Source organism: Choloepus didactylus, chromosome 4 (genome assembly GCF_015220235.1).
Source record: "Choloepus didactylus isolate mChoDid1 chromosome 4, mChoDid1.pri, whole genome shotgun sequence".
Lineage (NCBI taxonomy): Eukaryota > Metazoa > Chordata > Mammalia > Pilosa > Megalonychidae > Choloepus > Choloepus didactylus.
The window spans coordinates 29,896,157-29,910,395 of NC_051310.1; the positions used below are offsets into that span (position 1 = coordinate 29,896,157).

General features: G+C 37.6%; 1 protein-coding gene across 15 annotated transcripts in view; it reads right to left on the reverse strand.

Annotated features, from left to right (window-relative positions):
- Positions 1 to 5,257: 5,257 nt before the first annotated feature.
- The window catches only part of NRXN3 (neurexin 3), a 1,698,447-nt gene continuing 1,689,465 nt past the window's right edge, over positions 5,258 to 14,239 (reverse strand). For 4 of the 15 annotated variants that reach the window (XM_037832161.1, XM_037832163.1, XM_037832162.1 and 1 more), the window contains one exon: positions 5,258 to 8,664. In XM_037832161.1, the coding sequence (XP_037688089.1) occupies positions 7,739 to 8,664 (926 nt within the window). In that variant the 3' untranslated portion in view covers positions 5,258 to 7,738. The remainder of the gene's footprint in view (positions 8,665 to 14,239) is intronic. The other 11 variants (XM_037832174.1, XM_037832173.1, XM_037832172.1 and 8 more) reach the window with 5 other exon arrangements.

Consider the following 14,239-nt stretch of genomic DNA (forward strand, 5'->3'; position numbering starts at 1 on the left):
TTTCCAGAAGGCCCCTTTGTCACCTTGTGTTTGGCTAACCAGCTGTCACATGAAAGCTGAGAGCTGGAAACCAAGAAGACAGGTGAAAATCTCAGGATGTGAAGCTTCCCTGGCTAGAATCAGCTGAAGCCAGGAAGCAGAGAACTCATGGCACTGAAGGGAAACCCTTGCCAATGAACAAGTGACAGAATTTTATATTTTCTTGGTAAGTGAAAGAATTAGAGAAATACACAAAATGTTACCTAACTTACATATTTTTATGCACCTTTTTGGTGCTGGCTAGCTAAGCCAGACACAGCTGATTTTGATCCTGACCGAGTCATGTAACAAGGCCAAATTATGATAATGACCAACATTTATTAAGGTTCCTTATGTACCAGGCACATGCTAAGCATTTTCCATGTATTGTTTCATTCACTCTTTCCTGACAAACCCATAAGATAAATAATAATATAATTTGTATTGTAGAAGTGCAAAAGCTGAGGCTTAGGTTAGCTGAGTAATTTACCTAAAGCTACAGCATCAGAACACATGCCACAGCCTCCCGACTCTAGAACTTACCATCCTAAACACTAGGAAAGTTCAAGGTTTCTTGGAACTCAAACCATTCATTGAATACATCTCCAAGACTACAAGATGTAAAAGTTCCCTTAGGCATTCCTGTCTTCTATGCCGTTGCTTTTATTCTACCCTAACATGCTCCCCCATCCTAGCCCATATTCACGTGATCCTATTCGGCTCTGTGGTTTCGTCTGTCATGACTTTATTTGCCCTTTAATCCAACCCATGTAGTCAATTCTCCAAAACTAGAGTTACTCTCTGGTTTCCTCAGCTCCCTTGAGCTTTTGAAGTTTTTGCCTTTCCGATTCTCAACACTGTGTACATCCTACCATCTTTTTACTTAGTTTCCACTCCAAGTGATTCTGGAAAAAAGTATAAAATGCCTTTCTCTTCTAGATAGAACATTATGTAATTGAAAGAACTCTGAATTTGGAACCACAAGACTGGATTTCAAGTCAGACTCTGCCATTTACTAGCTATGTAAACTTTGAGGAGTCATTCAACCTCCTTGAATCTATTTTCTTTTTCATCAGTGCATTCAAGAAAATATCTGCTCTAGAACTATTTCACAATAAATGAGTTAATATAGTAAAAATACAGTGTCATTCTTAATGTCATAAAATGCCAAGAGACCCCTCAGTGCTACTCAGAGGTCTTTTCATTAGCTGCCTTCCTAACTCTCTCTTCTGAATCTATCATGCATTGTTTTCCTCTCCAAACATGATCATTTCTCTACATTCAACAACAAACCAGGCCTCAACACTGAGAACTTCTCAAGGCATTCTCCCATCTCACTCTTCCCTTTGACTCCAAATTTCCAAGCCAGCATCAAATAAATGTTTCCTCTTGTCTTCTTTCTCTTCCTGTTATTCAGTTATCACACCATCTCTTCTCAGCTTTCACTTTATCTAATTATGTTCACATAGGTAAAGCACTTAGAAGAGTGCCTGGCACCTGGCAAGCACTCAATAAATATTAGTCATTATTATTTTTAATGTCTACCAACTTGTGCTTTTAAAGGTCATCAGAGGCCACCAAATCCAATAGCCTTTTCCAGTTCCCATTCTTCTTGGTCTAATTTCAGACACTGTTGACCAGCCTCTTTCACAAAACTCTTCTTCTTTGGGTTTTCTGCTGATCTCCATTCCTAGTTTTTCATCTATACCTCTTGACTACTTTTGCTGGCTACCTTTACTACCTGATAAATTGAAGGATTTTGTAAAGCTCTATCCTAGGCCACACACACACACACACACACACACACACACACACACACACACACACACACCACTCCAAACATTTCAGCTAATTCTCTACGGGAATAACTTCCATTTCTACATTTTAGTTTTGGTCCCTCCTCTGAGGACCTAAATCTTGGCTACTTTATCAGAAATCAAAATTCTTTATGCTTGAACTTAATTTTACAAGTTCTTATATCATCACAGCACAATCTTTTTTTTCTCCAAAAGATTGCTTTTTTGTTTTGTCTTTCTTATTTGTGTTAAGGACACCAGCATCTTCCCAGCAATCCACACCTAAACTTTCAGGATTATTGTTGTCTCTTTTTTTGATGACAAATTACCTACTTAATAAAGCCCACAGTCTTTCTAAGGACAAAGCCTGAAATGCATGGTTTGAATTAACCAAGTCTAACCCCCCAACCTTCTGGGCCAAATCTTCTACTAATGATTTTTATACAATCTGTGCTCCCTCCAAATTAGGATTTTGATTCTACTCTCTCCCACTTCAGTGCTTTGCTTGGAATGGCCAGTAGCCTATTAATATCCTATCAATGTTTCAAGATTTACCTAACACATCACTTCTTCTCCAAAGCCCTCCCTTAAGTAATTTCTTCTGAACTCCCAAATAAATTAGCTAGCACTTTTGACAGTTTATTTGTCTTTACTGAAATATCATTTGTGCACCCTTATTAGATTGCAAGCTTCTTATGTCTCTCAATTTGACACATAGTAGCCATTTAGTAAATGTCCAATAAATAAATCAATGGCTAATCTGATCTTAAACAATACCTTCAAGATTTCAGTTCAACTAGGACAAATGCATGGTTCAGTTATCTTTGAAGAAAGGTTAAATTTCAATTTGAATATGGGAAAAGAGAGCCTGGGCTTGTATGGATTTCTATGAGGCTAAAAGCCTTAAATTCTCTTAACCATTTTCTGCATCCATTGAAACCAAGTAATAATAGGCAATAGAAGATTGGCTGGTTAATAAGTGTTCAGTTAAAGTTTGCCAAATAATCAAAAGAGGAAATGCTTAAAGTCATCTTTTGATTATATGTTAAATAGGGAGTTTCAGAAAGTTTATGGGAGGGAAAAATGCAAATAGAATTTTGAATGGGAATCTACAGCCCAGGTGGCCCTGTAACTTGGGGGGTGGGGTGGGGGGTGGATAAAAGACTGCCCTTTAAAGCACAGAATAGATTACCACTTGAATCTTCTGTAGGCCCCACACCTAAGGGTTTGATTGGAGTAAAGGAATTTTCAGGGCTGTGCACTTTTCTGGTGGAAGACTCCAGAGGAGCTCAAAGAATCAACACATTTATATAGCCACAATGATAGGGAAATGACAAGATTTCTGATATTAGGTGACCTAAGTAAAATGATTGCTCTAGAATTCACCCACAGGTATCCCTTGTAGACTTTTGGGAAGAATAGGAATTTGGGCTTCTTTTTATCTAAGATGATAACAGATGGTTAAAATGACAATAATAGCCGTCATTGCTTGAGGGCTATGGGTTAGGCACTGTACTCAGCACTTTTATCCTCATTAACTATTTTCATTGTAAAATACCACTAAAAGGTGGGTAATATCATTATAGTTTCACAGATGAAACTAGAGTCATGGCACATCTTGCTCACTGTTTGAATCCACTAAAAGGCAGACTGAGGATTCAGAGCCAAGATTTGAATTGAGCTCTTCTGATTTCAAAGCTCATGGCCAAACTTAAACACATTGGAAAGGGATGGTGTCATGTCAACACTTCCCTATGGAAATACAATGAGAAATTATTTTTGCTGATGGACTTTAGCTATGTATCTGAGCAAATGCTATTTACTTCTTGATGGAATCTACCATCTTATTCATGATATGGAATTTTCTCTGGAGGGTTTAACATTTTCCCTGATCTGCTCTCATGTTACTTATTCCAACTTCTGACCACTTGCATGAAATATGCTGTCAGTCAGACAGACCAAGTCTATCAAATATCAATACCACATCTATCTGTCTAGAAAAGGTTAGTTTGGTCAATTATAGCTAGTGCACCTCAGGCTATGACTTGGCCATAATGCTGGACAACTATTAATAATTTTAGTGTAAAATTTCTAATTATAGAAGCCAGCTTTAGTCTAAAGAATAGCGGAGGAGTCAATGCAGAGAAGAAGAGGACTAACCTTGTTGGGCCCCTACTATGTGCCAATTATAAAGATACCTTATATTGTTTCATCTATTTCCCAAAATCACCTTGCAAGACAAAATCACTGAAATATCACATTTTTCATGTGAGGGGGCCAAATCTCATAGAAATTTGCCCCCACATAGTAAGTTACCCAGCTAAGAACCAACTTAATTCTCTCTGGTCTCGGTGCCTGTGCTTATTTATTCTACTACATTCCACTGACCTCCATGTCAGCAAAGCCTGAATTTCATGTGACTAAGAATTTATTAGGCAAGTTGTGCTTAAGCTCTTTGTATATTTGTTTCTTCATCTTCAAGATGAGAAAATACTCTCTACCACCCAGCGTTCAACAAGCTACATAGATTCAAAATATATAACATAGTACCTGGCAGACAATGAGTCTCAGTAAATGACTGCTTTACTTCAAATGAATTGAGACAGAAACCAAAGAACTTCCCATAGTTCGACACCATTGAGCCTCATTGATCTTCCATTTTCATGGCAGTCAATAGCATAATAATTCCACTAATGAAATGTGAAGGAACAATGTTAAGTACATTTGATTTTAATTCTAACTCTTTGAGAACTGGTAACAGAAATTTGAGTAAAGATGTTCAGTTGAACCCATATTTTCATATCATGGTGAAAAACATAGGGTAGTATGATGGATTATCCAGTGAGCAAAATGAGCATTTGTTTAGGGAACTAGCAAATGAAGTGCACCTGAACTATGAGGCAATTCCAGCTATAATTACTTTATGCAGAATTTTATAATCAGAAAATCTAGAAAGAAGCTGCTAAAATTTAACATTCATTTAAATTTTGGTTTTGGTTTTATTACTCTTTTCATCTGATTTCAATATGGTGGGAAGGCTGGGAAGGAAGGTAGCAAAAGTTTTCCATTGCTCAAGGTGTTATATGAACACAGTTTTGGAATGTTGTTCAAAGTTTGTTGGCTTATAGCAAATACTTAAAAGTACTAAACACTTTTAAAACTATAGCCTCCAAAATTCTTTTCCAAAATACAAGACTTCTGCCATACTACCTTTTCAGAAAACTGCCCTCCCTATGTTATTCATCATAGCAATCTCGACCATAATGCCTCAGTTTACAGACAATTGTTTATCCTATATGTATGCTACTTTTAATAATTTTATATACCTAATAGGTAATATTTTATGTCACATGAAAGTGGTCCTAGTTTACTCAGTTTTTAATAAGATACGGTATGTCTAGCCTCAGTGCAAGATCTTTCCCCAAATATTTAGAGAATAAAAGTGTATCGACATACAAGGTTTTGGGAAGAACATTTTATTGCTAAGCATATCCTTGAACGAAAATGCAAATATGAAATAAAGGAGAAAAGGGAAAAGAAAAAGCAGTAACATCACAACATCATAAAATAAATTCCTTAAGGGTCTGCTCATAAAACAACAGGAATATGATAGAAGCTCACATACAGAATGCACATGTTCCTATAAAATTGTCCAAATAGAAACTTACACTAAAAGTAATATAACAAATGTATTTTTACTCAATTTTTGAAAAAAGAAGAAAAATGTAAAGAAAGAAAGCAGGAAATCAGTTCACAAGACCTCAAGACTCCAAGAACAGCAATCTTTTACAAACATCGAGATATAATCAACTTCATGTAGGTTGGGCCATTTAAGATATCTAAAATCCGTGCTTCAATATCTTTTTATAATCCTGTCTTTTTTAATGACAACAGAAAACTTCAAAGAAACTCTTAACACACTGAAATATCAGATAACGAGGAACACCTCTTTCCATACACATCAGAAAAGGCTACCACTGTTTAGAATGTGCTTTTTGCCCCATGTCTTTAAGATATTTTTTCAAAGTCAAATATTCATGCAACTTACAAAGACCAGCAAGAGTAGATTTCTAACTCTAAACAGCTGATTGGTTTTCGTCTGTACAGAAGAAATTGTATATCTCTGACCCTCCAGAGGTTCATTTTCATGTGAATATTTGTCTTGCTTTTTTCTCTTGCCTTTTGGATAGCTATGGCCACACAACCAGATTATTATTTTTTTCTGTACATTGTTTCCTCTTTTCAAAAAGAAAGACAGACAACTGGAATATAAAACAAACAAACCAAAATCAACTAGAAAGGAAAGAACAGTTTTTAAAGGAGTATGTACACAAGTGGCTAAGGAATTAGACCAGCAAAAATGTAGTAAAATATGTAAACAAAATCTGAGAAGTTTTTTTCTTTGACACAGTTAACTGTGACAAACTAAAACTCACACTTTCTTCACATTTTAAGGTTTACTTTTTTGTTGTTTTGTTATTTTCTTTTAAAACAACATTCTCATTCCACTTCATGACTTGAACAGATTTCCTGTCTCAGTCGTCCCATCAAACATACCATGATAAATATATCTGTATATATATTTATATATATTATACTATTAAATCCTTTTTTTGTGTGTCACAGCAGCTTTATTTATTTATTTATTTGTTTGTTTGTTTGTTTTTAAAAAAGATGGATGAAGTGAGAAGTGAGCAAATGGAAGGATAGTGTTATCCATAAATGTGAGGCTACAAAATTAAACACTATGAAAAACATTTTTATGTTGGGGGAGGGGGAAGAACTATGCATTTCACACTCTGTCATGATGTGTTTGGCTTGTGTGACCTTTTGTGGTTCCATCACAAGTTGAAGCCTCTTATTATCTGTTTTGATTATTCAACAGATTTTAATTATTGTTTTCTCTTTTATATTTGCATGCATTTCAATCACTCACAGATCTGGTCCACCCCCCCCCCCCCTTCCCCTTCCCTAGGAAAGGCTCTATTTTAGTTTGTGGGGCTTTCCCCTTTACCACAATTTGGCTGGGCTAATGAGCAGGAACAATATTGTTAAATAAAACCAATAGCTCTGATAAAATCAGCCCTAAACCCATCTGTTCAGGGTTTGGGTGCCAATTCTAGAATTAGATCTTGGGGAACCAGATTTTCAAATCAATATTATCAGCCATCACACGGTTTTACTACGTGTTCAGCTAAGCATTCTTATAGGAAACAAACAACGAGATTCCAGAGACACCACAACCTGATATGTAGAGTGAACACATGGTAGCTTTTGAGTTCATATATGGCAATAGTCTCTCTTTTTTTTTTCTGAGTTGTTTTTTCTTCTTGAATTATATCCAGTTCATCTCAAAAAAATAAGCAAAAACCCAAACGCCATTTTTCCCCTCAGATCTTGAAAAGTTACACACACACTGGCCAGAACCAGATAAGGTATTTTTTTTTAAACTTTTTTCTTTTCTTTCCTTTTTTTTTTTTAATACATAATTAAACTTAAAAGAAACATTGTTACAGTCAAGCTTCACAAAGGTCATCACAGACTCACTTGGAGTTGTGGAACAAGTAAGCCACAAAGTCTTCTACCTTTTGTGGAAAGGTCCTCAAGAGAAGGAAACTTCCAAGTCCACTGAAGTGACGGAGCCAACTGCTTGCTCCGGAGCGCGGTGTGTGTGCTTTATGATACAGCAGGGCAGAAAGGACTCTCCGTCTCCGAGCGAGGACTGGAACAACAGCCACGGCTGCATTTTACACATAGGTGTATCTTTGTGCGTCCTTTTTAAAATGTTTTTCCCCACCAAAGTTACGATCTACCCCATCTCACTGTTAGAACAGTTTGCACATCTGTTACATCGCGTGTCCAAAGTATATATTTATATATAAATAACTCTGTTTTAAATTCCTTTATTAGCGGTGGTAGTACTTTTACACGTAATACTCTTTGTCCTTGTTTTTCTGTTTCCTGTGGCCGCTCTTGGAGCTCTGCTGCTTCTCCTTGATGAGCGAGCCGTTGCTCTGGGCGGAGTTGCTGATGTAGTTCCGCGTCTCGTCCACTTGGTAGGACCCCTCGTCCCTGTTCCTGTACTTGTACATGGCGTACAGGAGAATCAAGATGCAGAGGGCGGCAGCAGCCACAATGCCGACGACCATCCCTGTCGTACTGCTCGACTCCCGGATCACCTCTGAGGCCCCCGGAACCCGTCTGATTCCCGGCTCTGTGGGGTTTGCTGTGGGCACATTACGGAACATGGGGGAAGTAATTAGTGGGCTCTTCAGTTTGGTGCTGTCTAGCTCATAGGCAGTGGGCAACGGAAGCAAGACTATATCAGGCTGGGGTTTGAGATCACGGTTATTCATTTTGCCAGCTGGCAATTTGGGTACCATCCCAGACGAGGAGGAAGCTGTGAAGCGGATCAGCTCAGGGGACAGAGATGTGGTAGTAGTCCTACTAGTTTCGGAGACTTTGTTAGGTCTAAAGTCCTTGGATTCCCACTTGGGCGCATGTGCTTTGTAGCCACCTTCGAAGATTGAAGTGGAAAGACTCTTATCTGTTACCAAGGAGAAGGTGGTGTAAAAATCTTCATCATCAGTAGGGGGCAGGTTAGAGTCAAAGGTTTCCCCTGAGCCATACCCAGATATCACCAAGCCATCATCATCACAACCATCGCTGCCTTGGTCCGACAAGCAAGGTAACCCCGCCTCAGAGGTCATGGACAGGGAATCTTTGGTGGTCTCAATAATGGTGAGGAGGGGGCGAAAGGTAGGGGGGAGTGTAATGGAAGGTGCACGAGAAGCAATAGGAGGGGTAGCTAAAGGGTCTTCTACAAGCAGAGGGAGAACTAATTCACCTCCTGGGATTTAAAAGAAAGAGAAAAACAGAATTAGTGTATTTGTAAACACAATTCATAGTTACCATTGATAACTCTGAAATTATAATAAAATGACCCAGCTCCACATACGGATTCTGTCTGGTGGTAGCCTCACCAGTCTAGGCTGATTTAGAGCCTATTGCATGCCTCTTGCCACCAAAATCTGAAATCCTTAAATTTGGAGGTTAGACTTTTAAGATACTCTCAAGTAATTATTTAGATAGAACTCTAAAATGCTGTCTCCAGGACCTGCTTCTGGGATGACAACATTCAGTTATTTATATTGTTGCAGACACTAACTGGCTATAGAAATTGTATGTGCTTGTGTGTGTGTGTGTGTGTGTGTGTGTGTGTGTGTGTGTGTGTGCATACTTGTGCTTAATTTCTGACCTATAACATTTCTATGTTGTCTTCTTAGGTAGTTTTCTACTTATTTGTTTCCATGAAAATGAGAATAACATTCTCTGTGTCACTGAGACCAAGATCAGTCACAAGGAACATAAAACATCTCATCTTTAGTATTTTCTTAAGTTACTACCTTTTATTTCACATTTACCAATTGCAACCCTCATTTCCTGCAAACTAAGTGAGGGGGACTTACAGGAAGTCAAAAATGTTCATTAAACAAACCCATTTTGACTATGCTTTTCCAAAAATTCCCCTGATTATTAAATGACAACTCTCCATGTGCTGGTTCAATGTTATGTTTATGTATTGCTTTTATGCGATGTGCAATACATGCTGAGTTAGAAGTTAGATTTTAAAAATATGCAGGCTGCATATCCATGACTTACTGAAAACCTACTTTTAGATTCAGAAATGTAGAATTAGCAAAGTGAGTTCTTTAAATCAGTGGTTCTCAACTAGCATAGCAAAAACGCATTGGTTTACACCCAGCACCTAGGTGTTGCACTTAATAAACATGTAAATTGTGAATTGAGTCAGGAAAAAATGCTCAGAATAAAATCATGAATGTCACAAATGTTCTCTGGAGCATGTTGCTCACATAATTGTAGGACTAAGCTTATTGTCCATCTATGTAAGCAAGACAGTCTAGGTATTTTTTGTGTGTCTATTTACAACGTTATTTTTTCAAACAAAGGAAGAATCTCAAGAAATCACAGTACATGTCTCTTCCTTGAATTTATTCCATAAAAACTTATTCCAACTATAATTTTTTTCAAAATCCTCTGGCAGGGATGGCAAGACATTTTCTTATTCCATTTGGTCAAAAAGTTGAGATGCTAACATGATATCACTGTTGAAGGCCTCTAAGTACGCAACTGAGTCATGTCCTCATGTGTTCTGCCCGCAGCAGGCACTGTGCCGTAATGCGATCATTGGTCTCAGCATCTGTTAGCAGATAAGAGTTACCTTGAGGTGACCTTCCCCTGCCAGTGACAAAGCCAGACACGTGGTGTAACACAACAAATATCTGAGGGCCGCTTCGGATGAGCCAGCCTTTGCACTTAAAACAGTCTTCCAGGGTTCTTCCTGTGAAGGCTGATTCACAAATTAAAACTCTCCTGCCTAGCTTTCCACCCCTTGTATCTTTCAGCTTTTCCTGTGCCTCAGTTAGAACTGCTGCATTTAAACTGGCCAGGTTTTGGATATACTAAGAGAAAGGCCCCTTGAGAAGAAAGTACTGCACACCTTCAAGCACCGGAGAAGAACTGCTTGTACTCACATCCGAAGCTTTTATTCCCTCCCTATTTAGCCAATAACATTTCTTATGCAGGGACAAGTTGAGTTCGGGAGGGGGATGTAATGTATATAATGTGTATCATTTGAAGGGGAAGGGGAGCAGACCTTTCTACTGTCATCTCTGGCCTATCCAGTGATTCTACCATACACGGGGAATGAAAACAAGAACACTTCTGAGGATCTCTGAGCTGATATTTTGGCCTGTGCACTAAACCCAAGCTTCTATTTTTGTGTTCAGAGCTTGAAACTATTGAGCAAAATGATCTTTGCAGATTTGCCAAAGCTTCAGAATTGCTTTACTTGGCCAGGATGCCTATTTTTTTTACATTGTGAACATATATAATTCATATACCTCTTGCAACTTATTTAATGCATAATTTACAACTTTTGCTAGTTTGTTATAAATGGGATTTGGAGTGTGGTTCCCTGAAGGCACACTAGTCCTGAAACTAACCCTGAGCTAACTTTTCTCCTTATTCTTATAGTAAGGTGGAGGGGTGGGGGTGGGGGAAAGTATATTTCAGGAGATATGTGGGAGAAGGTAGTGTGTGAATAAGGAGAATGGCAAGGGATAGAAGAAGTGGAGTCACAGGTAATCTGTCTAAGGGTTTCCTAAGGCTTTTTCAGGAATGATTTTCCTTTCCTTCAGGGAACAGGACAGGAGTTTTCACCAGCTTAACTAGAACAAAGGTTTAGCATGTGTGTTCTTTTCTGGCACAAATACCAAGAGTCATTTGTTCCTTATGGGAATAACAAAAATCTTTTCCATTTAGAGTAAGCAGAGGGGGAACTGGGATCAAAGTCAGATTTTTCAGGAAGCAAAGGCATGACACAATTAATTTAAATATAAAGGCAAACTGTTGGGTAGGTTGCTAGCTAGTGTCCCCTCTAAGTGAGATTAAGATCACTGTCTTCATGACTACAGAGTGACATTCATTTGCAGTTTTAGTGTACCATCTGTGACTCCAACTGGAGTCTTAAATTTGCCTGTTCTGTTTTATTATTATTCCTTTGCAGCCCTAGCTACAGTGTTTGCAGTGTCTTTGTTGTTCAAAATCTACAAATTCTAAAAACTGCTCACTCTGCAGTTGAATCATTCCCACTTTGGTATTATCTTCTCATTCAGCACCTTAATGTAAGCATCTCTTTTGGATTAAAAAAAAAATAAAACCCACCTCTGTCATAATGGATGGAAAAAAGGTCATTGAAGCTCAACCTTTATAAAGAGCCTCTAAAAGTTTGGTATATTAAGAGCTTATTTTTAAACTAACATGTTAGGGATGTTGGTCCAGAGTTTAAATAACAGAATCTCTCAATACTACTAAGATTTAGATTTCTTTGGAATTTTTTGATTAATCCTGGTAGGAGTAATAAAAATGATAATTATGCCCTCTGTCAGGGAAATTTGAGCCCCAATTCTCCTGTATTTAATCAATAAAATGCTAGGTGCTTTCATATCTCCCTTTCCTGGCATCTCAAGGATTTCGAAGAGTTCCCTTGTTTAAAAGGAAGTCAACTGGGATGCAGGATCATTAATACAAATGGAAATTATAATGAAAATGATTGAAAATTTTAGATAACTGTAAACAGGAAAGCTGCTTGGGACAGATGTATGAGCTGGAGTGTACAGTTGATTTTAATGTCAAATTCCACCTTTAAGATTAAGATGATTATAGTGCACTGGGGAGTTCAAGGCCATACATCATTAGAAGTGAGAAGGTAGGGATAAATTTCTCCCAATGTTACATCCTATTAGAATGCCTTAATTTGTTTGAGGCTATTTAAGACTGTTTGTTTGTTTTAATCCAAAATAGCTACCCTCCGAAATATTGGAGCAGGTGATGATAAAATATTTTTTCACTGCCCAAAGACTATGCAGTCAATAATCAACCAGATGTCTATACTTTAAAGAGTATCCGTGCAAACAAGTCTAAGTCATAAAGGATTACACACAGAGTGATGTAAAACCTGCAATTAAACAAAACCCTAATTTCCTGAATTTTTCTTTGGTTTGGAATAAGAACTCTCTGTATTCCTTAAAGTTAGCATTTTAAATCGGGAATATATACTCTTTTTTGACAGGGTTGTGCTTTTCTTTAAACCACAGTGATCACTAGGGATATAAACGGTCTATTTTAGCCCCGAAGGCTGCCCTGCTTTTTTGCTTTATGAGTGTATTTAAAGATATATAATTCATGCCTCTAGGGTGGATATCCAGCAAGAGGGGCTCTTTGCCATCAAAAAAGACAGCGTCTTAAAAATTTAATAGAATTCTTCTGAACTGTGAGAATGTTGTGGGTGATGGAGAATGTAGTAGGTCATCCTAAAAACAAGTAGAGCAGCACAGAGTTTCAACGTGACTCCAACCGTTGCCTCTCTGGAGATCTTTGAGTCTGAGAGGACACAAAAATACCAAGACAAGGATGCTTGAGAAGGGAAACTCTCGGGCAGGACATCATGCTCCAATTCCTTGAATTTCTTTTGTGTATATTTGGATTCTTTACCCAGTCTCTCATTTGCATTTTGCTAATTCTCTGCTCAGAAATTCACATATAATCGGGGAGAAATAATCCTTTCCCCATTAAATTAGTTGTTCAAAGAGATTCATTTAGTTATTTGGAGCCACAGAAGTGTGTACTTGGAGCACACAAATATCCCAACGGTGTTAGAAGTTTGTAACCATGAAATTGCTCTCCATCTATGTTCAGAAAAAATAATCATGAACAAACACAGCAAGTATCCAGGGAGAAGACTCCAGAAAAACTCAGTGTCTTAATGTTGCTTAAATTATGTTTAATATGATGTCAATTTTTAGGTAGGACATTTTCCTCCCTTTTTCCCCCAAAACCATTTGTTTGTCATTGAATGGGTTTGACTTTGAAAGACTACAGATTCTATTCTTCACTGCATGCCCAGTAAAGATGAGTCACAGCCCCTGACATCACTACACATTGTAAATTAATGGGTGTCAAATAGTTTCCATTTGTGTATTGATTAAGAGCTTTGCCTCTAGAGTCAAATAGACTTTGGTTAGCATTACAGCTCTGCTGCTTACTAGCCCTACAACTTTGGTGAAAAATCTCAAACTCTATGTAAAATGGGAATAATAGCACAGCCTACCTCAAAGCATTAATATGAAGATTAAAAGAAATAGTGCATATTAACAATTAAGCACAGTGTCTAACGCTACTCAGAAATGCTAGTTATTAGTGTTATTATTCCTACTAAAATTTGTGGCCTATAGATACTTAACTCATCAATCACTTTCTTTTGATCTTTTCAGTGTAGTGGCCTCATGCTAAGGTAGAGGTATAATAATATAAGATCGAGATTATTGAGGCTATTTTAAATGCAGAATTGGAGGATGAGTTACAATAATCAGAAGACCTATTTTAAAATAAAATGATTAATGATCTTTTATCAAATTAACCTTTGGATTACTTCTTCGACTTAAATGGACACTTTTGGTACAGTTAGATAAAATGGTAACCCTTTTAAAAAGTTCTTAGCTTTAAACTAAAGAATTATCCAACGTGGCAAACAACATGAAATCTTATAAATCAAGGTAGAGGGAGCCCATTCATTAAAGCTGGTGGGTTGAAAGCTTATCTGTTATTCACCATTCAGGTCGATATTTCCATAACAGTTTTAGATAACACTAGCATTTAAAATCAAAGGGAAACAAGTAACCTCTTTAGGCAGAAATCACTTGGTGCCTCTTACCCAGTTATGTGTCCTGAAGTGCTTAGAGCAGCACTGAGCCAAGTACCCTTAGGGTCGGAGAATCTTCTCACCCTACAGTCACACACATAGGGGGCATCTACCTGAAAGACTTACTAAGTAAAACTTTAGA